Source organism: Rhododendron vialii, chromosome 12a (genome assembly GCF_030253575.1).
Source record: "Rhododendron vialii isolate Sample 1 chromosome 12a, ASM3025357v1".
NCBI classification, from domain to species: domain Eukaryota; kingdom Viridiplantae; phylum Streptophyta; class Magnoliopsida; order Ericales; family Ericaceae; genus Rhododendron; species Rhododendron vialii.
In genome coordinates this window covers 14,128,824-14,151,624 of record NC_080568.1, presented here as the reverse complement: position 1 = coordinate 14,151,624, position 22,801 = coordinate 14,128,824, and the positions used below count along the sequence as shown (strand labels likewise).

The following is a 22,801-nucleotide window of genomic DNA, read 5'->3' as shown; positions in this document are numbered from 1 at the left end:
GCGCTAGCTGACCTGCTTACCCTTAGCCTAATCTCGTGGCTCAAAAGGTTAACCTCGGGTTATACAGTAGTTGCTCGCAAATCGTTATAAGCCACACCCACTTCCAATAGCTAATGTGGGACTTCCTGGGGTTCTCACAAATTTTCCACCTTGGCTGCAACGTCCCCGTTGCACCACAAAGTCCATCACTTTCACTCACCAAGCAATGTGAGACAAGTCCTGCCTAAGCACGACAAGCACCTCAAGCTCTTCAATTGCGGGACCCGCCTCACACTTTCGGTTGGTGTCAGCTTTGATACTACCTATAACGACCCGCGTCAGCTGACCTGCTTACTCTTAGCGTAACCATGTGGCTTAAAAGGTTAATCTATACAGTGGCTGCTCACAAATCCTTATAAGCCCCACCCACTTCCAATAAAATCGCTGATGTGGGACTTCCCTAGTCTCACAATATGGCACGCTCCGTTCCAGAATAGCACCTTATCAGCCTATCCTAACACGACACGCGACAACCAATTGGAAATTGCAGATTTATAAGCTATGAATAACTCACATGCCCGCATGTGTGGGGCCCATCTGGTATTACTTTATAGTTTTTGATGGGGAGAATTACAAAGGGTCTTACACGGAATCGGTCGCGTATTATCCAAGTTTGGGAATTGTACAGGTAGCGTTGGTGGTGACGTGGCGGCAGAAGGTGGTGGCTGCCCTGGTGGGAATGAAGGAAGGTGTGGTTAATCCACGCAAGGGTAAAACATAAGAGGAGACATTAGAAAAGGAATACAAAAGATGAGAGAGAGAGAGAGAGAGAGAGAGAGAGAGAGAGAGAGAGAGGAAATAATAGCAAAAATAGGGAGTTCTTGGCGCAAAAGAGGAGTGAAGAGTTGCAAGTACAACCAGAAAACTCTTGTTAGGAGGAATGAGGGCTAAGAGGGTCATTTGTGGTAAAAGTTTCGTGGCATTATCGGTGCCCAAGAAAATATGAACAAGAAAAAAAGGTTTGGCTATAAATCACGTCACTTTACAGAATGAAAATCTCATTGCACATTCATCTTAGAATTTTCAAGAGACTATTTTTTGTAGTATAATTTCAGGACAATATATAGCAGGATCTCTAATGGTCGGCCAAACACGTGGCTGTACTGAAAGTTGCCTCAAGTATCTTCTAGGAGAAATAAGAGGCACACACCCCATAATATAAACACGGCGTCTGAACATTATTCATCAAAAATGCAAAATCATAAAGTGTGCTCCGCCGGCTGCGAGTGGTATGTACGGCGCCTCAGCTGAGACTCAGGATTGGGCTGCTGCAGAAAGATTCTTGTTGGATCATTAGGATCAACATATCTGTCAAACGCAAAAGAACAAAAAGAATTACTCAATCGCCACTGGTAATCTTTAGCTACATGAGTTTCAGAAAAGCAATGCATCTCTTACGCATGTCTCATCATTTCCTCAACCGGAGTTTGTGCTGCTTGCAAAGGATCCGAGTGATACTCCACTGTCGAACCATGTTGTTGACTATACTGCCTCACTGATGACATCAAGTTGAAGAACAAAGGTACAAATGTCCCGCAGCCGCCTTCCTTGAACAGAATCTTAAATGAGTGAGTTGAGTACAAAGCCCTGTGCTGGTCATCTGGGACCACCTGGGGTATGGGAATGACAATGGGAATGTAAGAAAACAGTACAAACTCACACACCAGTAGAAAAATGGAAGACCATATAAAATACTTCCAAGGGTACTTACAGGCTCCACAAGTCCAGAGATATTGTTGCATAAAAATATTGGTTGGTTGAATTTTTCACCATGGGTGTAAAGCTGAAAAAGAGTCAAGTTACAGAGCAGCAAGAGTGATGAATGCTTCAAATTTTTGCATATAACCCAGATATCCATAATGCAAAAAGCTGTTTTCAATGACCAAGCAATTCTTTCAATGTCTTCAAAATATTTTGTGTGAATAATGAAAGAATAACAACCAAAAATTTCATTTCCGTACCAGGGGGATATCAAAACCTGTAAAATTTCCAACAGGCTTATTTGCAACAAAGACCATCCTTATATTGGACAAGAAGATTGTTCCCTTGGCTTTAACTTTCCCACCGTCAGCACTGAAAGCAAAACCCAAGGCCATGGTCAGTACTACCGCAATGTACCATAAAAAGCAATAACGTTTATAACGTTGAAAGTCAAAGTTGAAATTTGACTTTCCACATCTGATGCAGACATTTTTCTCATTTGCAAATGGTTGGCTAAAATTTTCATCAGTGTCCTGTGGTTATAACTTATAACCGATCAAGTTTCTGGATTTAGACACTGCATCTTGTGCCTCTGCTCTCCCAACTGGCCCTACCTGCCAAGTCCCTGTCTAATACCCGATTTAAAAGAAATAAGTTCTTCAATAAAACGTGTCGCTTGAAAGCAAAAACCTTTTCAGTTCAGAAGCACACTTAGAATAAACATCAAAGTTTGCCCCAAGATCACATATGCCAAGCAGCTGTTTATCGTTTAGTGCCTTGAGACAATCTTTGTTCTTATTTCTGGAAAGGGTAACGAAAATCCATGCTCAGTTTCCAGGCTACTCTGTCAAACACATTCACAATCTGACTACCTCCGGATTAAGGCATTTTGAGCCTCAAAAATCAAACTTTCACTCCTAAGATGCGAGGCTAAAACTTCTGCTAGCAACTTATAAACACAAGCCAGCAGACTACATGGTTCAATGACCCAATACCTCCAGCGCTCCACCTTCCTTACAGGCAATGAAAGAGGCATTGAACTCTTTTGAAGCCAATCAAGTAAAAATAGAGGCGAAAACTCAAAATTTCTAGGGAAATATTCCATATTGCTTGAAGGAAAGCCATTGTGATATCATCTAAACCTGGAGCCTTCTCCCTTTTATAACTCCCTAGAGCCTCCAATGTATTATCTTCAGAGAAGGCCCTCTAACATGATATCCTTGGCTTCCTCGCCGAATTCCAGTCCATCAAATTAGGTTTCTAGGAACTTCACCATCTGTACAAATTCTGACAGAACCAAAGTTATCAATCTCGTACCACATAACGTACCGTTTTCGTTATTGGTATGGCGCAATACTTTCGGCATACCATTTCAGATTAGTCGATAGTTCTATTAAATATATACTATTTAGATATTTTGCAAGACTTTAAGAACTTGTCAGGTGTATTTACATCATACATCTTTTAAGTGAATTAAACAGTGACTAACAATATTCTTAGATGTAAATCACATGAAATAGACATTTTTTGGGTTTGTTTATTGGCATACTTATAATTACCATGCTCCTCTTATAACCAAGAGTAATACCGCTCAGAAAAAGGTACTCCGGTTTTGATATACAAAGACCTTTTCATTTTTGCGCGCGCGCGCGAGAGAGAGAGAGAGAGGTACTACACAAGGTATTGTAGGCTCCTAGACTTGGCTTTTGTCGGAGGAAAATGAGGGCAGGAGTGCAGGACATGCAGGTTGTCATTACAAAAAGGAGTGCACTTTGAAAGTTGAACAATGTTAAATAGCGTACTTCATGAGTACCGGACAAAACGTGTCCTGGACCCCAAAAATGTCCTGAAAGTGACGAACGCAGGAGTTAATCGATAAATCCGATATAGTCCGGGATTTTGCGGTATTTTTCACAGGACAAAACTGGTGGCTATTGTATAATTGTCTCATTTCTCCTTGATAAGGGACGTAATAGTCAGTATCGATGCAGTCCATAACGAAGAGGTCAGGGGAATTTTGGTAATTTCATATGGTTGCAAGTTATGGCCCTTATGCATTGGAGGGGTAGTCCATCGGCCACTAAGGCCCTCTCGTCGAGTCCAATGATGTAACATAAAAAAAATATACCAAAATTTAGTAAAAATTAAGAGAAAGCAACCAAAAAGACAAGGTCAAAAAAGACTCCCAAAAATTAGCAAAGAAGTGCTAAATTGATCTATTGATTACATTACAACACGGTTTTCTTAATCATATTTAGTCAATGTCCTACTCAATACTCAATACTCAACACTCAATACAATATTCATAGACCTCTAGGTGTGGGAGGTAGAAGCGGGAAGAGTACCTGAGGTCGCCCTCCGGGTATATGGCGGTTGCTACAATGGTGCTCGGAACCACCGGAGGTGGAGGTGGAGGAGGAGAGAGCTCGGGGCGGACTTAGAGAGAGAGAGATGGCAGTGGAGAGTAGGTGCGTATTGAATGCCTTGAATGGTTGTTGATTGGTATTGAATGCTTTCTTTTATATGAGCCTTGGAGATGAGGGAGAGCCAGGTGTAGGGCTCCTCCCCATTGGTGGACAGAGTGGAGGTTGACCTCTTTTCCTCTCTTAGTCCCAAGTCAGGCCTTGGGGCTTGTAATCAAGGAGCCGACAGAGGCTATTTCGGTGATGCATGGAGACCCGTATCATCTGCCGAGTCAGGCGAGGTATGATACGAGCTTCGAGGTGCCAGGCGGTAGGTATGATACTTCTTCCGAGATGTCAGATGGCGGTCAATGCCCCCTCTCTCTCTAGGACCGGTCAAGTTGAAGCTTGCCGGAGGCAAGCTCATCCTCCTTGACAAACCCCTTGCTCTAGCCTCCAAGCCACATTCCTCCGTAGGTCCCGAGCGGGGTACCTAGGCCCTGCTCCCGGCCTAGGATGGTGTATAGAGTCGCCTTTAAGAATTCGTATAGTCTTCGAAGTGTCGAGTAGGAGGTGAGGTGCCCGGAGGTGACCTCACCCCTCCGCGGGTGGAGAATTCTTGGAGAAAGCCTAGCTCCTCCGGAGACGCAGTTTGTGGAGGAAGCTTTGCTCCTCCCGGAGGTGAACATTGTGGAGGAGGCATGCTCCTCCGGGAGGTGAACTTTGTGGAGGAAACATGCTCCTCCTGGAGGTGAATCTTGTGGAGGAACCATGCTCCTCCTGGAGGTGAACTTTGTGGAGGAGGCATGCTCCTCCGGGAGGTGAACTTTGTGGAGGAAGCATGCTCCTCCTGGAGGTGAACTTTGTGGAGGACGCATGTTCCTCCTGGAGGTGAACTTTGTGGAGGAAGCATGCCTCCTCCTGGAGGTGAAGCTTGTGGAGGAAGCATGCTCCTCCTGGAGGTGAACTTTGTGGAGGAGGCATGCTCCTCCGGGAGGTGAACTTTGCGGAGGAAGCATGTTCCTCCTGGAGTTGAATCTTGAGGAGGAAGCATGCTCCTCCTGGAGGTGGATCTTGTGGAGGAAGCATGCCTCCTCCTGGAGGTGAATCTTGTGGAGGAAGCATGCTCCTCCTGGAGGTGAACTTTGTGGAGCAGGCATGCCCCTCCTGGAGGTGAACCTTGTGGAGGAGGCATGCTTCTCCTGGAGGTGAGCTTTGTGGATGAGGCATGCCCCTCCTGAAGATGAACCTTTTGGAGGAGGCATGCTCCTCCTGGAGGTGAGCTTTGTGGAGGAAGTACGTTCCTCTTGGAGGCAAAGCTTGTGGAGGAGGCGTGCGTGCTCCTCCTGGGGACGAATCTTGTGGAGGAGGCCTGCTCCTCCTGGGGACGAATCCTGTGGAGGAGGCCTTGCTCCTCCAGGAGATGGTCACCGGCAGAGTTCTTGGAAAAGGTGCATCCGGTTGCAAGATATATCATATGCCCACATTAATGTCCCCTTGCGCGCATATACTCATGTCACGAGGTGAGTGTGTGCGGGCATAATTGAACCGTGGAGGGAACCTTGTTCCTCCTTGGATGGGGCGCCGGAAATTTTTTTTTTTTTTTTTTTTTTAATTTAATTTTTTTTTTTTTTTGGAGGATGCTCGTCCGAATGCGATGTGTATCGTATGTCCACATTAATGTCCCCTTGCGCGCATGTACTCATGTTGCGAGGTGAGCGTGTGCGGGCAATAATGTCCCCTTGTACTGTATATCCACCGGATCTTCGCAACATCTTTTTATGGAAGGATTGACATCTGATCAGAGTTAAGAGTATGAAAGGACGTCCTTGCGTTCCAAAAATGGTGTGATTCTTCAATTTGCGAGGAGGAGTAGTATAAATTCATTTTACCTTCTCATTTTTTTACTTTCGACCCAAAAGAAAAGTTTAGGAGCCTTGGGATTTTTTTTAGAGAGAGAAAGTAGACTTCTTGGCCTTGGTGGAATTGTGATAGTTTTGGAGGAAGTAAGTGGGTTCTTTATATAGGGAGGAAGTAATATCCGGATCCTACAACTCCGGAAAGGAAAAGTAAGTTTAGGAGGGTGGCGTGATCCTCCGCGAATTTACTCAAGACTTAAAGCCAACCTCCACCCATCCGGCGTTTTTTTTTTTTTTAACATCTCTTCCCCCTTATTACTTTACTTTCCTCTCCTATATTTTCATAACAACTCTTCCCCCCTTTCCTTTTTTTTTGTTTTGCTTTCGGTGAGGGAGGAGAAAAAGAGAGAGAAACCGAAAGGGAGAGGGAGAAATCGAGAGGGAGAGAGGAGGGAGAGGGAGAAACCGAGAGGGGAGAGGGAGAGGGAGAAACCGAGAGGGGAGGGGAGGGGGAAATCGAGAGGGAGAGGAGGGAGAGGGAGAAACCGAGAGGGGAGAGGGAGGGGGGTCGGCCGAAAGGTGGACGAGAGGGTTTCAAGCCGAAGGAGGGCGAAAGGGTTTCGGCGGGTAGAGGCCCCGGCGGGAGGGGGGGTCGGTGGGAACTGGGTGTCGGCGGGAGGTGGGTGTGTCGGCGGGAAGGGGGGTCTCGGCGGGAGGGGTTTCGGCGGGGTGGGGTTCCGGCAGAAGGGGTTGTCGGCGATAGGGGTGTCAGCGGTTAGGGGTTGTCGGCAGGAGGGGTTTTAGCAGGAGGAGATTTTGGCGGGTGGGTATTTCGGCAAGAGGAGGTTTCGGCAGGAAGGTGTGTGCCGAAGGAGGAAGTTTTAGCTGCGGCATTGAAATCAACTCGTGTGGTGGATCTCGCGGAGGCAACTCGAGCTTGTGGGGGCGATTCGTGCGGTGGATTTCACGGGGTTCTTCAAGGTAAAACTTTTTTTTTAGTTCATTTCAAAGTTGTAATTTTGCCAAGGGAGCAAGCGGAGTGTCACGGCGCTTCCTCCTTGATGATGAATCTTTGTTGTGGACCAAGGGTGCAAGGGGGATGCATTCGGCTCCCTCCCCTTGCAAAAAAAAGTGGAACTTTCTTGTTCTTGCCAAGGGTGCAAAAGGGATGCATGCGGCGCCCTTCCCTCGCAAAATTGAATCTTGATTGTTATGTTTGGTAATTGTCTGACAGGTGCCGGGGTTCGGATACATTGTGGTTGAAAGAAATGACGGCGCGGCCCAAGCTTCTTGTCACTAGCCGTGCCGGTACCGTGGTAGAACCACGGCGGGAACGTGCTTCTTCCGCGGCTTTGAAATCCAATAAATCTCTTAAAATGGAGAAAGACAAGCCACCTCCTCCCTTGCCTAGTCCGGAATTCTGGTTTCGGGCACCCTATCTTGGCGACGGTGATAAATTGTGGCACTTAGTAAAAGCGGATGCAGAGATTGGGAAAGTGGTTGACAAACCGTTGTTAGGGTACAAGGAGGTTTCGGTGGAGGAGGGTTGTTTTATTTCTCCCAAGTCCGTACTGAGGTTCCAGGTTGAGCGTGGTGAATTTCCACACTGTTTGTCTGCTTACAGGAATTATGTTGTTCCTCCGACTGCATTTGCGACTTGGGCAGATGATATTTTGGAGAATGCCGATTTTGTGGAGTTATTGCGAAAAGCCGATGTCCATCGTGCCGTGGTGAACAGTTTGCGATTGGTTGTTCTGCGGGAGCGGAAGTGGATGGATGTCGTGGTGTCCCGATGGAGTGCCGATTCTCATACTCTTCCGGTAGCTTGGGGTGAGACCAGACCCACTTTGGAGGATGTGGGCTGTCTGTTGAGGTTGCCCATGTTAGGAAAAGTTGACCCGTCCGCCGGGAGATTTTCTCCTTCACAACAAGATATGGTCGATGCGCTGCGGAATTCCGTTCGCCGGGAGAAGGGCCACAATGGAGTGAAGAATACCTTTACTGAATGGGCACGCTATTGGTATAAGGATTTGGGTGCGTCGAAGACCGGAGAGGAAGCTCATGTAGTGACGGACGGGCCGGGATTGAAAGAATCGGCTCACTTGGCAGCGTTCTTAGTCTATTGGCTAACTTGGTACATTTTTCCTGGTCCTCCGAAGGATGGTGTTGATACGACATTGTTTGAACTTGCGGCGATCCTTGCTTCCGGGGAATCCGTACCGTTGGCCCCGTTGTTTTTGGGGACTTTGTTCAAAAGATTAGACATGCTTCAAGATGCGGCGCGACGCTCTTGCGGGAGGTATGACTTGCCGATTTATGTGGCCACCAACTTTCTTCATATGTTCTTGTTTGAGCGGTTTCCTAAAGTTGCGCCTAAACCGAATGATTTTGGGGCGGGTGGTAGTGGAGGTAAGGGGGAACCGTGCCGAAATGTATGCCGGTCGGCGCGATGGTCCGGAAGTGGCATCCGGGATGTGCGGGGTAGTATTGCCGATGTTCTTGATGTTGAGGGAGAGTTTGTTGCTCGACCGTATGTGAACACGCCGAAGGGGGTATTTCCTTTTAATGTGTACTCGGAGGAGGATGTGGTGGCCTTTGCGAATAAGGATGATGCATCCACGGCGGAGCTCTTTAGGATGAGTTGTATGATGAGGGGGGAATTACCATGTTTTGTGAATGGGAGGTATGGTTCTGTGATGTATGGTCCGATGAGGGTTGCACGCCAATTCGGGTTTGATCAGGGGGTGCCGAAACCATTTCTGCCGTCGGGGGGTGTGGGAGATGGGTGGAAAAGGACCCTGAAATCGGCTTTCCCGGCAGAGCTTAGGTCAATGAATACAATCACGTTGCCTGGGGCTAAAAGGATGGGGGGATGTACGAAACTCTATAGGGAGTATTGGAGGGATAACCTGGTACGCTTCCTGGAATATGTGAAAGGAGTTCCCGTGTCTTTGGGAGTGGAGGATGTAGTGAGCCAGGATGGTGAGTTGTGTCTACCGAAGGTGAAAGATCCGGTCCTTGCATCGTTTGGTGCCCGTTCGCCATATGTTAAGGAGGAGGTATTGGGGAGGGTGAAAGAACATCTGGAAACTATATATGGTACTGTGGAGACGAATGTGGGAAGCAGTGTATCCGTGAGTGACGGGGCTGGAGAGGGGCAGGCGTAGGGAGTACGATTGAGTGGCAAGCATACTTCAAAAAGGCCTGCAAAAGATGCTATGGAGGTGGCCAAGCCCAACAAGCGAAAAAAGGTTGAGGTTTGTCACCTTTGCATGTCTTTAATTTTCTTTATTCTTGTTAAATTGTTGGTGTAATGACGCTTTTCTCTCCCTTTTTTTTAGATTACGGAGGGAAACAAGGAGAGCTCTGAAGCGGTTCAACCTGGTGTTGTGGAGGAGGTGATAAGAATGCCACGAGTGGGGATTCTGGAAACGGAGACCGGAGGAGGTTCAGAGGTGCCTTCTACTTCCGTGGAGGTGATAAGTACCTTAAATCAACATGCGGCGGCACACGGAGGTATGGACGACATCTGGGGGGATGAGGGAGTGTCTTCCGGGAGAGTGCTTCAGCCGGGGAAAGGTAGTGAGGAGAGCTCGCAAGCGATTCAACCTGATGCTGTGGAAGAGGTGGTAAAAACACCACAAGTGGAGGTTTCAACAATGGCGGCCGGAGGAGGTTTGGAGGTGCCTTCCGATTCTTTGGAGGCGATAGGCACTTTCGATCAAAATATGGCGGTGCATGGAGTTATGAATGATATCTGGGGGGATAAGGGGGGATCGGCTATGGGGGGGTCTCATCCATGGAAGGGTAAATCACTCCGTCTCATGCGTTCGTCGGGTGTGGTGCCGAGCGAAGAGGGAGAGGAGGAAATGGAGGAGGAAGAAGGGAGTGAAGAGGAAAGTGAAGAGGATGATTGTGATGGTGACCGAAGGGATGAGGAGGAGGGTGAGGAAGAGGCCGGTTTAGTGGAGGACCAGGTGGGATTCAACCATGTGGAGGAGGGCGGTGGTGGCGAGTCAATTGCGCAAGACTTAGCACCATCGAGCCTGCCAGAGGGGGCGAATGAGACCGAAATGCGCAGTAGTCGTCGTTGGTGGAAAGAGGGTGCCTTTATGATAGCGCGCTATCCTGATGGGAGTGTCATTGTGACTTTGGAGACGAAGGAAAAGGTGAAGCTAAGGCCGAATGTGTTGTTTGCCGAGGCTCGGGAGGAGCATCGATTTTTATTGTCCGACATCTTTTTTCAGTGGCCCAATACCTTTGTTCGGCTCGGCAACATGAGTAGCTTTTCCAGGAGGTTAGCACTAGCTTCCTTGGTATAGTTTGTGGAATTGCAGGAGGATGTGAGCTTGCCCAAAGCTACTCCTGAGGAGTTTGCGTCTGTGTACGGTGGTTTGGATGCGTTGGGAAGTTATCAGTTAGAGGTTGATTGGCTCCGTAAGAGAATAGATCAAATGGCTTTCCTTCTTGAGCTTCCGTCTTGGCGGGAGCGATTGGAGAAAGTAAGTAAAGAATTGGAGGAAGTTGAAGCGACGGCGGAGCGATTGAGGAAAAGGAAGAAAAAGCTTGAAGGTGAAGTGGCCGAGCGCGAAAGTGCCCTCTCGGGAGGCTTCGATATGTCTAGTCACGCCGGTCAAGGGCTACGGCGGTGAAGAAGGATTGGGCGCTGGGTGGTTCACTCTTGTTTTGTTGATGCTCATTTCCTTTCTGTAATGTCTTGAACTATCATGTTCTATAAACATTAGTAATGGTAGTAATGATCTTCATATGTAATGAACCTTTTGGTAACGGAAAATTTGGAGGAAGAATCCTTTAGGAGTTTGCCTTTCTTTTTGTGCTTTCACTTCTCGTTTGTAATGGACTTTTGGTAATGAAAGCATGGAATACCCTTGTCTTGCAATCTCTTGTTTGTATATACCGTTTTGCCTATGGTTGTCGTTTCGCCGAACTGTATAAAAGATTCTCTTTTTATTTTTCTTCTTTCGGCGGAGTTGCATGACTGCTTGGGCGTGTGAGAGGGCGTCGCTTTTAGGCGAGGGGCGTGTCTTCCAGATTTCCCTAGGAGGGAGGTGTGCTTCCCCATTGGGGTATATCTTCCAGATTTTTCTAGGGAGGGAGGCGTGTCTTCCCGATCTTTGCCCCTCTTTTTTTGTAATTTGGCGGAATGAGAGCATCGAGGCGTGCAGGTGGGGGGGGATTGTATGATCGCAGGCAATATCTTTATTGGCGATTAAAAATAAGGCAACGCTCGATATCATTGTGATTTCAATGGCGATTCGTGGATGGAGACGATCCTGTGGTGCTTCGGCTGTCAACCAGTGCTAAGCACGCAGGTTGGCCAAGCCCAGGATGGAGGATGGGATGGTCGTCAAACCCCCGATTAGGCTAGGCTTGTGACTCCCGCGGCGTGGTGACTGAGAATACTGGTAAACAATATCTTGATGAGCGATCGAGTAAGGCGATACATGGCATTATATTTTCCATGGCGATTCCTGTATGGAGTCCGGCGGTGCTTTGACAGTCAACCCATGCTAGGCAGGTTGGCCAAGTGCCGGAAGGGAGGATCAACAAGCCCCCGATTAGGCTAGACTCGTGATTCCCACAGCGCGATGGCGGAGAATATTGGTAGACAATATCTCAATGGGCGATCGAGTAAGGCGATACGTGGAGTTATATTTTCCATGGCGATTCCTGTATGGAGTCCGGCGGTGCTTTGGCAGTCAACCCATGCTAGGCAGGTTGGCCAAATGCCGGAAGGGAGGATCAACAAGCCCCCGATTAGGCTAGACTTGCGATTCCCACAGCGCGGTGGCGGAGAATATTGGTAGACAATATCTCAATGGGCGATCGCCTAAGGCGATGCATGGAGTTATATTTTCCGTGGCGATTCATGTATGGAGTCTGGCGGTGCTTTGGCAGTCAACCCATGCTAGGTAGGTTAGCCAAGCGCCGGAAGGGAGGATCAACAAGCCCCCAATTAGGCTAGGCTTGCGATTCCCACAACGCAGTGGCGGAGAATATTGTTAGACAATATTTCAATGGGCGATCAAGTGAGGCGATGCTCGGCATTATTACATTTTCGATGGCGATTCGTAGATGGAGACAATCCTGCGATGCTTTGGCAGTCAACCAATGCTAAGCATGTTGGTTGGCCAAGCCTAGGACGGGTTGGTCAACAAGCCCCCGATTAGGCTAGGCTTGCGACATTCCCATGGCGCGAGGGCCAAGAGTATTGGTAGACAATATCTCTATAGGCGATCAGAAGCTTGGCAAGCTCGTGCCCGAGGGGCAAGCTCGTGCCCGAGGGGCAAGCCTCTGGAAGCTAGGTGATTGTGATTCCCTTTCTTTCTATTATGGAGAAAATTTAAGGCATGGAGGAATGCAATGATAATTTGATACTTTGATAAAGCTTCTAACGAGGTATAGTACATAGAGCTCACAAATTTGGTCACCAATCTCTGTGAGTTAGGAAGGGATTTCAAAGGACACCTTTAGTTGCCTAGGAGCTCCATGGCCTCTTCCGTCACAAACTTTTCAAATAAATTCCGGAGGCCCCAACAGTCTTTGGTAGGGTGGCGGACCATCCTATGATAAATGCAATAGTCCGGATGTTCCATAGTTCTCCGGGTAGGCTCCTTCCTGGCTTCTGGAAGTACCACCTTCCCATCCTGCACCCAAGCGTCCAAGAATGCTTAGGCCTCCGCTGCTGTTACCGGCAAAGGTGGAGGCTCATTGTACTTCGGGCGTTTTGCCGGGTACCCCCGACCTCGATTAGGTGGTGGGCCGGAGGCCGCGTAAGCCATCTGTCTGGAACTCGGGTGCCTTCCGCGAGGGGAATGTTGGAAGCGAGGTGGAGGAAGTGGGGGTTCCACTGTTTCGTTCAAGTTCCGGGCCGCCTCATACAAAGAGGAGAAATCTGGGAAGTGGTGAGTGACCAAATGGGGCTTGAAGGTTGGCTGCATTCCGTCCACACAAATCTTGGCTACGTGGTCTTCCGAAATCGGTTCTTGAACATCCGCCAATAGTTTGCGGAAGCGGCAGACATAAACATTCAAGTCCTCGGAGGGCCTTTGGGTCACCTTCATCAGTTGGAGGGTTGTGAGGCGGTCCTCCACATAAAAGAACTTGGAGTAGAACTTTTTTACCATGTCCTCCCAAGAGAGGACCGAGCTAGAAGCGAGATTGGCATACCATGAGTACGCCTTGTCCGTCAAGGATTTGGAGAACTCTCGTAGCCTCAAGTTATGGTCACCATTGTGGACGCCGACCACAAAACGAATGACGTGCTCCTTGGCGTTCCCTTTCCTTCCGTCAAAACGGATGAACTTAGGGACCGTGTATCCCTCTGGATATGGCATGCTTGCGACTGCTATGGGGTACGGAGGGCATAGGTCTGCGTCGGGAGCAAAGGTGAGGGATTTCTTTTCGGATTGGATGAGTGCTCGCACTTGTTCTAGTGTGACGGGAATGGTGTTCGCCGTACTCTGGATTACGGCGGCTGAACCCACGCCCATGGAGGGGGGCTTCTGGGAGCTAATCTCTGGCGGAGGAGTAAGCGTCTCCTTGGATTGGAGGTTTTGTGCTCCCTCACCGATTTGGTTGTCGCGAGTTTTAGTTTGAGAGCCAGTAGGATGAGTTCCCTCCGTCTCTGCCTGAGGCGGAGGAGGGGTGGTGCCTTTCTTTTGTAAGGCGAGTACGGTCTCCATCAAGAGGTTTTCGTTTTGTTGCAATGTGGCGAGGGTTTCGGTCACCGAACGTAACTGTTCGCTGACGGTGGTTTGCGTAATGGGTTGTATTTCTTCTATAATGGGGTCGGAGGTAGCCTCCAAGCCCTCAATACCACTCAGTCCGGGAGCTCCTGTTGGCTTTTTTGGAGGCATCGTAGCAAGTACCACTCTTCCCCAGCAAAGTATAAGGTGAGAGGTAGGAGCGGGAAGAGTACCTGAGGTCGCCCTCCGGGTATATGGCGGTTGCTACAATGGTGCTCGGAACCACCGGAGGTGGAGGAGGAGAAGGAGAGAGCTCGGGCCGGACTTAGAGAGAGAGAGATGGCAGTGGAGAGTAGGTGCGTATTGAATGCCTTGAATGGTTGTTGATTGGTATTGAATGCTTTCTTTTATATGAGCCTTGGAGATGAGGGAGAGCCAGGTGTAGGGCTCCTCCCCATTGGTGGACAGAGTGGAGGTTGACCTCTTTTCCTCTCTTAGTCCCAAGTCAGGCCTTGGGGCTTGTAACCAAGGAGCCGACAGAGGCTATTTCGGTGATGCATGGAGACGCGTATCATCTGCCGAGTCAGGCGAGGTATGATACGAGCTTCGAGGTGCCAGGCGGTAGGTATGATACTTCTTCCGAGATGTCAGATGGCGGTCAATGCCCCCTCTCTCTCTAGGACCGGTCAAGTTAGAGCTTGCCGGAGGCAAGCTCATCCTCCTTGATAAACCCCTTGCTCTAGCCTCCAAGCCACATTCCTCCGTAGGTCCCGAGCGGGGTACCTAGGCCCTGCTCCCGGCCTAGGATGGTGTATAGAGTCGCCTTTAAGAATTCGTATAGTCTTCGAAGTGTCGAGTAGGAGGTGAGGTGCCCGGAGGTGACCTCACCCCTCCGCGGGTGGAGAATTCTTGGAGAAAGCCTTGCTCTTCCGGAGACACAATTTGTGTAGGAAGCTTTGCTCCTCCCGGAGGTGAACATTGTGGAGGAGGCATGCTACTCTGGGAGGTGAACTTTGTGGAAGAAGCATGCTCCTCCTGGAGGTGAATCTTGTGGAGGAACCATGCTCCTCCTGGAGGCGAACTTTGTGGAGGAGGCATGCTCTTCCGGGAGGTGAACTTTGTGGAGGAAGCATGTTCCTCCTGGAGGTGAATCTTGTGGAGGAAGCATGCTCCTCTTGGAGGTGAACTTTGTGGAAGAAGCATGCCTCCTCCTGGAGATGAATCTTGTGGAGGAAGCATGCTCCTCCTGGAGGTGAACTTTGTGGAGGAGGCATGCTCCTCCGGGAGGTGAACTTTGTGGAGGAAGCATGTTCCTCCGGGAGGTGAACTTTGTGGAGGAAGCATGTTCCTCCTGGAGGTGAACTTTGTGGAGGAAGCATGCCTCCTCCTGGAGGTGAATCTTGTGGAGGAAGCATGCTCCTCCTGGAGGTGAACTTTGTGGAGGAGGCATGCTCCTCCGGGAGGTGAACTTTGCGGAGGAAGCATGTTCCTCCTGGAGGTGAATCTTGAGGAGGAAGGAGGTGAAGCTTGAGGAGGAAGCATGCTCCTCCTGGATGTGAACTTTGTGGAGGAAGCATGCTCCTCCTGGAGGTGAACTTTGTGGAGAAGGCATGCCCCTCCTAGAGGTGAACCTTGTGGAGGAGGCATGCTCCTCCTGGAGGTGAGCTTTGTGGAGGAGGCATGCCCCCCCTGGAGGTGAACCTTGTGGAGGAGGCATGCTCCTCCTGGAGGTGGGCTTTGTGGATGAGGCATGCCCCCCCTGAAGGTGAACCTTTTGGAGGAGGCATGCTCCTCCTGCAAGTGAGCTTTGTGGAGGAAGTACGTTCCTCTTGGAGGCGAAGCTTGTGGAGGAGGCATGCGTGCTCCTCCTGGGGACGAATCTTGTGGAGGAGGCCTGCTCCTCCTGGGGACGAATCCTGTGGAGGAGGCCTTGCTCCTCCAGGAGATGGTCACCGGCAGAGTTCTTGGAAAAGGTGCATTCGGTTGCAAGATATATCATATGCCCACACTAGGCAATAAGAATAGTTAGACGTACTCATTGCTAGGTTTATGCTTTGTGTTAGACCACTGAGAATAGGAATAGTCCTTTGCATTGGGAAGCCTAATAATTAGAGTAACTTCAAGACTGAGACATGAATGAATGAAGGAAAAAATAAAAAGTCCTGGAGCTTTAAGCTTCAAGATTGTGTAATGCAATCCTCTTTCTTCAGTGTAATGCTAAAGAGGCCCTAGGAGTTGGTGTGATGTCTAAGGTTTTCTAGGTGAGGCATAGGATTCTTTTCTCTATCTACTCTTCAAATACATAGTTCTGAAAAAAGAAAAAAGAAAAAAAAAATCCCCTTTTCATTGTGTTTTGATCATCCTCAACCCCACTCCAACTATGTCCTACATCAATTTGCAGGGGTGTCACCAGGAATATGCATCACTGGGGGCACTATGAAAACAAAAACTATGGTGACAACCAACCTATGATAACATCCCACCGAACCACAACACCCACGACTTGATGGTTGTTGGCGATGCAACAGTGACTTGTGTGTTATTGTTACATCATGAGAAATGAAGGACAGTTTCCAAATTTAGGACTACTACTTTGTTCACCCACCTAATTAATGGATGAACATTACTCGATGTACACACTAGGTGAAAATTAATCACTTTTTGTAAAGTTCACACCAGATTTTGACTTTGATAATCAGAAAATTCATTTTGTGAGGCTTGTTTTTGTAACAATTCAAGCAAGTCCATTCTCGTTTTGATAAGATTTGATCGAAACATGGTCTTGCAACAAACAATTAGATAGTTTGATTAAGCACTTATGCATGTCTAATTGAGATATATTTTCACAAAAACAGTTATAAAAGGTAAAACGTTACAAAATGGCTTTGGCTACTGAAGTCGGACCTAGTATGGATCCTAAATAAAGTAGATAATGTTCAACCTATTTAAAATTATTCAAACATAATACCCTTGATATTTGCGTAGTTATGCGAGCTAGTTGGCTCACAATTGTAGAAAAAGCAATAATTGTCTAATTCACCTAAAACTAAGACTACCAATTTCCATAACAAGAAAAACTAGAACTAAAATTTAAAAAAAATTGCAATGGGGCTCGTGACCCCAGTGGGCCTAGAGTGGCTCCACCACTGTCAATTTGGTATTAGAGCGAAGGTAACATCATGTCTACACGATCCGAAAGGCCTTTTAAAGTCGGATTAACTCAGTTCCAGCATGACGAGATTCTTTTTAGGATTGTGGAACAACTTGATAATTTGAAGCGGTCCATGATTAATGCAATGGGTAGTTTGGTAGTTTCAAAAGATCCAATGATTTGGGATGATGAAGGGCCTCCTTGGGGTATTGACTAGACATGCATCATTAAAGGCTGTGACTTATCATTTTGGGAAGTTTGACCACATATTCAATGCATGCAACCATTAGACAACACATTCATTCTATCTAGCTATCTAGGGGATGGAAACAGTCTTTGATATTAAACACATTCTTCCTATTCAGCCATCTCGGGAATGGGAACAGTCTTTGATATTAAACACATTCTTCCTATTCAGCCATCTTGGGAATAGGAACGGTCTTTGGCATTAAACACATTAGGAGACAATATATTGATGTACTTCAAGAGTTTGAGATATGGATTGAATGAATGAAAAATTAGCTTTAAGCTTTTATGATTGTGTGATGCAATCTCATTCTTTGGTGTGATGCTAAAGAGGCCTTAGGTGTGATGCCTTTGGTAACCAAGGTGTGAGGTCTAGATCTATCCTTTTCTAACTCTTTCTCTCCTTCTTACAAAATATTGTTCATGTCTCCTGTTCACAGCCCCAAAACAGCCATTTTTCCTGTGTTTGATCATACTTAGCCCTATTCCAAATCTGTCCTACATCATAATTCTAGTTATCGGCTTAATTCTTTGGAAAGCGGATCAGCCCAGAGGAAGGCAATGAATAATCTGATTGTCAAGGGTAAAATGGGTTTGATTGATGGATTAAAAACACCCCAAGGACCACCAAGGTTGAAGAAAGTTTGTACTCAAAATGTTGTTTGTTCCAACGTTCAAATTCATGACAAGAGTTTAAAGAATCAAAAGGCTCATATCGGTGAGTCAAAATAACCCCAACATTCTTCCGTCATTGTTCTTAAAGAGGCCACCGGTGTGATGCCTAAGGTTGTCTTGGTGTGATGCCTGGAATTCTTTTCTCTATCTACTGTTTAGTTACACTTTTCACAGCCTCAAAACAGCCCCTGTTTTGTGTTTTGATAATCCTTAACCGTATTGCAGTTCTATCGCATATCAATTTGGTATCAAAGCTTATGGTTTCACTGCTACGTTCTCACAAAGTGGGAGTATGTGACACAATATGCCTTGAGCCATGAGATAGAAGTTCCAGATTTTGAAGGAAGGAATGATCTTTGGATGTTCTCCAATGGGATTGCATCAATTGAGGACTTCCTTGAATACTATGAGACGACGGATGATCGAAGAATTTGCTGAGGTTAAACTTCTAGGCTTGGTGTAAATGTGGTGGTAGGACATATTAGAAGATCGGAATTGCCACCAACAAACACATGGCAAGCAATGAAAGCTAAGCTCCAAGAGAAGTATATGCCTTCACATTGTCATGTAAATGTTTGTGAGAAATGCGTTACTTCAAGACGTGTTGAGGCCATTAAAACTCATAATAGAATCCTTGATAGCTCACGCCTAAAAATTACTAGACTTGACACTATGTCAAGCCCATTACAAAACTGCCACAACCAAGACAAGCTAGTGTGGTGCATGCACATCAAGTGACTCCAAAGCTGAAAGGAGTTGTTGAACATGCCCATTCTACGAAGTTGATATCACAAGAAGATGATTATGTCTCAAAACTGCCCAAGGTGAAAGAACATCAGATTTTCTTTAACACATTCACAATCTTCGATTGCCCTACTCGAATATGCAGTGTGCTTCTACCAGTGACAAACATAGTTGTCACGGGCGAAAGGCGCACCGAGGCGCGAAGTCCTGTTGGGCCTGAGGCGCGAGGCGCAAGGTGAGGCGCGCGCCTTTTTGAAGCGAGGCGCACCTATGTGGAAAAAATAGCACACACTAATATTTCAAGTAATAAGCACTAAGCCAATGAGTTTACCATCCAAAAGATACATAAAAACATCCATGAAATGTCAAATAGTCACCAATCTCGCATAGAGAAAAACTAAAATGTCAAAAAATTCGAACTTGTTTTTATATATTTTAATTCATTATTTCCGAAAATAATTACTCCTACATATTTACGAAAATAATTACTCCTACATATATACATATATACCTACAAAGAAGCCAAATTGGTAGCTCTTGTGATTTTTCTTTTTGCTTCTCATACATATATACGTATGAGAGAGAGAGAGAGAGAGAGAGAGAGAGAGAGAGGGGAGGGAGAATACCATCAGGAGAAAGAAGAGATCAAGAGACTCAGAGAAGATCGACGACTACAGTAGACAACAGCAACAGATTGACGACAGACAATCTGACGGTGCAGGAGGTGAGAGGGCGAAGCCCAGACAACGTCCCTTTTGTGTTATTTTCGTTCAAATCTGACGGCGAGGGTAAAATCCTAGGGTTGTGATCTATTTTTGAAAGAAGCGCGCTTTTCTTGCGCCTCTCGTCTGCTCGCCTTTTCTCGCCTCCTGCGCCTAAGCTGCGCTTTGTTCAACTCGCTGCGCCTGGGATGACTCAAGGCGCAATAGGTGCGCCTCGCCTCGCCTCGCCTATCGCCTAGGCGCACTTTTGACAACTATGGTGACAAACAAAAATAAGTGTCATTGCGCTCCCCAACTCCAACTCCTGTGGAAGCATGGATGCCTTTCCTTTTACTAGGTGGTGAAGATCCCCAACAACGAAACTCACATACCAAGCATTGAAGCAAACACATAATGTTTTTTGACATGATGCTGTTAGATAACTTAATATACAATTTTGGGCCCATTTCCTAATAGCTTAAGCTTTTGGACCAATCGATGAATTAACATGGTGTCATAGTTCAGGTTGGGACAAGTCTTGGGTTCGTGCCTCTCCAATGTACTGTCTCTGTCCCATTTTGTCCGTCCATTTTTTACGGTTATGGCAGCTTTCAATCTCTTACATCTTTTAATATGAATCTCTAAAAATATGCAATATGCATTGTATTTGATAGTTCTCAATGAGTTCTATTAAGCACAGTGAAAGGGGGGCAATTCAGACTAGCGATAGTTCTCGATTAGTTCTATTACACAAAGATTCCAAAATCACAAAAATATAAGCAATTGAAAAATTACACAAGTGGAATAATGGACAAACAAATTGGAACGGAGGGAGTATTTGTTTTCTGTTTGCATTCTTCTTCTCCCCATAACTCCCGTTTTGCACTATCTATGAACATTTGCATCTCTACATGCAAAAAAGGTGACACGTGAGAAGGGGTGTTAGATTGTATGATATACACATGGTTGGGCACATATTCTACTTTTTGGACAATTAGACACTTAATAGATCCTACCTCCAACTCGATATTGGAGCAAATCGAACCAAAACCCATTTACTTTAATCACCTGCCTTCGCCATAACTTCTTGTTTGTCTCCTCCAAATCGGATTTTGACAACCTTTATAGCTTACAACTCACACCTCTATCTTCCTCACGAACCCTAATCAACTATTCTTTCAGTTGGTTGGATTGGTCTTTGCCTACTCTACCCTTTTGGCGACGCCTATAGCTTGACATAGAGCCGAAGCCACCAACTAGTTTCCACCATTTGAATGGCCAAAGCCATAAAGATAGTCTAAGGACACCAGAAAAAGTAATCTGACAATGCTTCACTCCTCTTAATGCACGATTGACCACAAAGGTGGCAATTAGATCTGTCATTTGCATTAAGCTTATCCACTATTTTCATCCTTGGAACAAATTTTTTAGACCAATGTAACCCTTTCCATCAAGTGGCGGAATACGCTGTTGTGGTTGTGATTGTTTGTAGGACTGATGCGGAGTCACATGCTGCCACTTGGCTCATCAACCACTATTGTACACACTACACACTTAATACACACATCACCATTACCAAAAAGAAACCCAAAAATTTGAGAGAGATTCAAAACATCTATTCTAATATGTAAAGGGAGAGCACCTTTTGGTGTGGACTCCAAAATGAGGCTGGCTCACATTTTTTGTTGGCAAAATTGTCCCCAAAAAACATTTTATCCTATATATCAAGCACTCTATTTTGTATGTAACCGTGAGGGGCAGAAATGGAAACCAATCCATTAACTGCTCCCATTTTCTCTCTTACCGAACCCCTCCCAATTTGAAAACAGCCCCCACGATTTTGTGATCTCTCTCTCTCTCTCTCTCTCTCTCTCTCTCTCTCTCTCTCTCTCTCTCTCTCTCTCTCTCTCTCTCTCCAGTAGTTTTCTTCTACGAAACAGAGGTTAGATTTAGTGCAGCAATTTCTCACATGGAACCTACACTAGGTTCTTTTGTCATGAGTCCAATTGCGAGAACCCCACGTCCGGGTAATTCAATTGGGTTTAATCATCTGCATTGTTTTATGTATCTTATATGTTTCGTGTGTTATACTTTATGTGCTTCCACGTGCCGGTAATTATATGTCTATTCGTATGTTACATGTCTGAATGCGTCCCGGTAATTCAAATGGGTAATTTGGGTTCCATCATATATCTGCATCATCTTCAATTGGGTTTCATCCATTTTAAATATCTTAGGTGTTTAGTGTTACATTTCTCTGTTTCCGCGTGCCAGTGATTTTATGTGTAGTGATTTTATGTGTATTTGTATTAGAAGCCGGAGCATACGCGATACGTGTGCAACTTGAATTTCATAAAATAGACACAATAGCTTGCACACGCATTGTGTGCGCCCCAGCATGTACGTTTGACAAAGTAGGCGGTACTAGAGCCCGGGGCACACGCGATGCGTGCGCAAGTCCAATTTTGCATGTTTTGTCAAAAATAAAACAAGCATTGAGTGTGCCCCAGCATCTATGTTTGACAAAGTAGGCAATACTAGAGGCCGGGGCACATGCGATGCATGCGAAAGTAATTTCGGATGTTTTGTCAAAAAATAAAACAAACACAGCGGTAAGCTATTATGCATGTGAGATTGGACCTGCACATGCATCATGTGTGCCCCAACCTCTAGTCAATCTAAATAGGCCCAAAATACTTGCAACAGCAGCGTTGCAGTTTTTGTTTTGTGTCTATTCAAGGAATAATCTGAGAATCAACATTTCCTCTGATCAAAGTAGATCATCTGAAAACCCGATCAGCGAACGAATTTGAACTTCGGAGCAATTATGATAGAGGCAAATATGAAAGCTAAGACTCAATGATTATTTAGCGCCGAAAGGTAAAAAATTCGTGGAAGACTAGGGAAAGAAGGAACAACGCGAAGACAATAAAGGAAAAAAAAAATTGCAAAGACGCTAACCCGGGGATCTTGTCGACCTCGAATTCGACGCCGTCTCTGGCCAAGACAAACATCTCGTTGGTAAAAGAAACGGGCAATCCATTTGGAAACAGCTGAGGATTCAAGGCCATCCTTAACACCGCAGAATAATGGAGAATTCTACACGCTTCTATATATATATGTATATGTATATGTGCGATCTGAACCGACTCTCAATCGGAGCAAGCGTTGACGTAATCGAATCGTGATACAAAAGGAACTTCCGTGTTCCACAGCCTTCTGGATTCTACTATTCTACAAGCGGGGTCAAATCGGAAAAAAATCTGCGACAACTATTCGCAATTCTTTATTTTTTCCATTAGCCTCTTCGTTACATAACTCATTCCCAATATATTAAAATAAAATTTACACTATGAGCCATTAATTTTTTCAAATCTTCTCATTATACCCCTCTTCTCCCAAAACACCAATTCTTTTTGCATTTTAAAAAGAATTTTTCAAAAAATTCCTCCTAGATTCCGCTAAATTCTCTTTACTTTCAACATTTCTCTCTATATATCTCTCCACTTATTACCTCTACTATTTTTTCAAAAAACTTTTCAAAACACAAACCAAACACAGCACAAATCTCCAT

At 46.2% G+C, this 22,801-nt stretch overlaps 1 protein-coding gene and 1 long non-coding RNA gene across 2 annotated transcripts; one reads left to right on the top strand and one right to left on the bottom strand.

Annotated features, from left to right (window-relative positions):
* Positions 1 to 1,020: 1,020 nt before the first annotated feature.
* Positions 1,021 to 22,533, bottom strand: LOC131311334 (UPF0664 stress-induced protein C29B12.11c). The gene is made up of 5 exons (XM_058338745.1): positions 22,189 to 22,533; positions 2,001 to 2,112; positions 1,751 to 1,822; positions 1,438 to 1,649; positions 1,021 to 1,347 (listed from the first exon to the last, which is right to left on the bottom strand). Exons 1-5 carry the CDS (start codon positions 22,296 to 22,298, stop codon positions 1,239 to 1,241), a joined length of 615 nt encoding a protein of 204 aa, XP_058194728.1. The 5' UTR covers positions 22,299 to 22,533; the 3' UTR covers positions 1,021 to 1,238.
* Positions 2,979 to 18,951, top strand: LOC131311335 (uncharacterized). Its single transcript, XR_009195471.1, has 2 exons — positions 2,979 to 4,057; positions 15,723 to 18,951. It is a non-coding gene; the product is annotated as an uncharacterized LOC131311335 (long non-coding RNA).
* Positions 22,534 to 22,801: the final 268 nt, after the last annotated feature.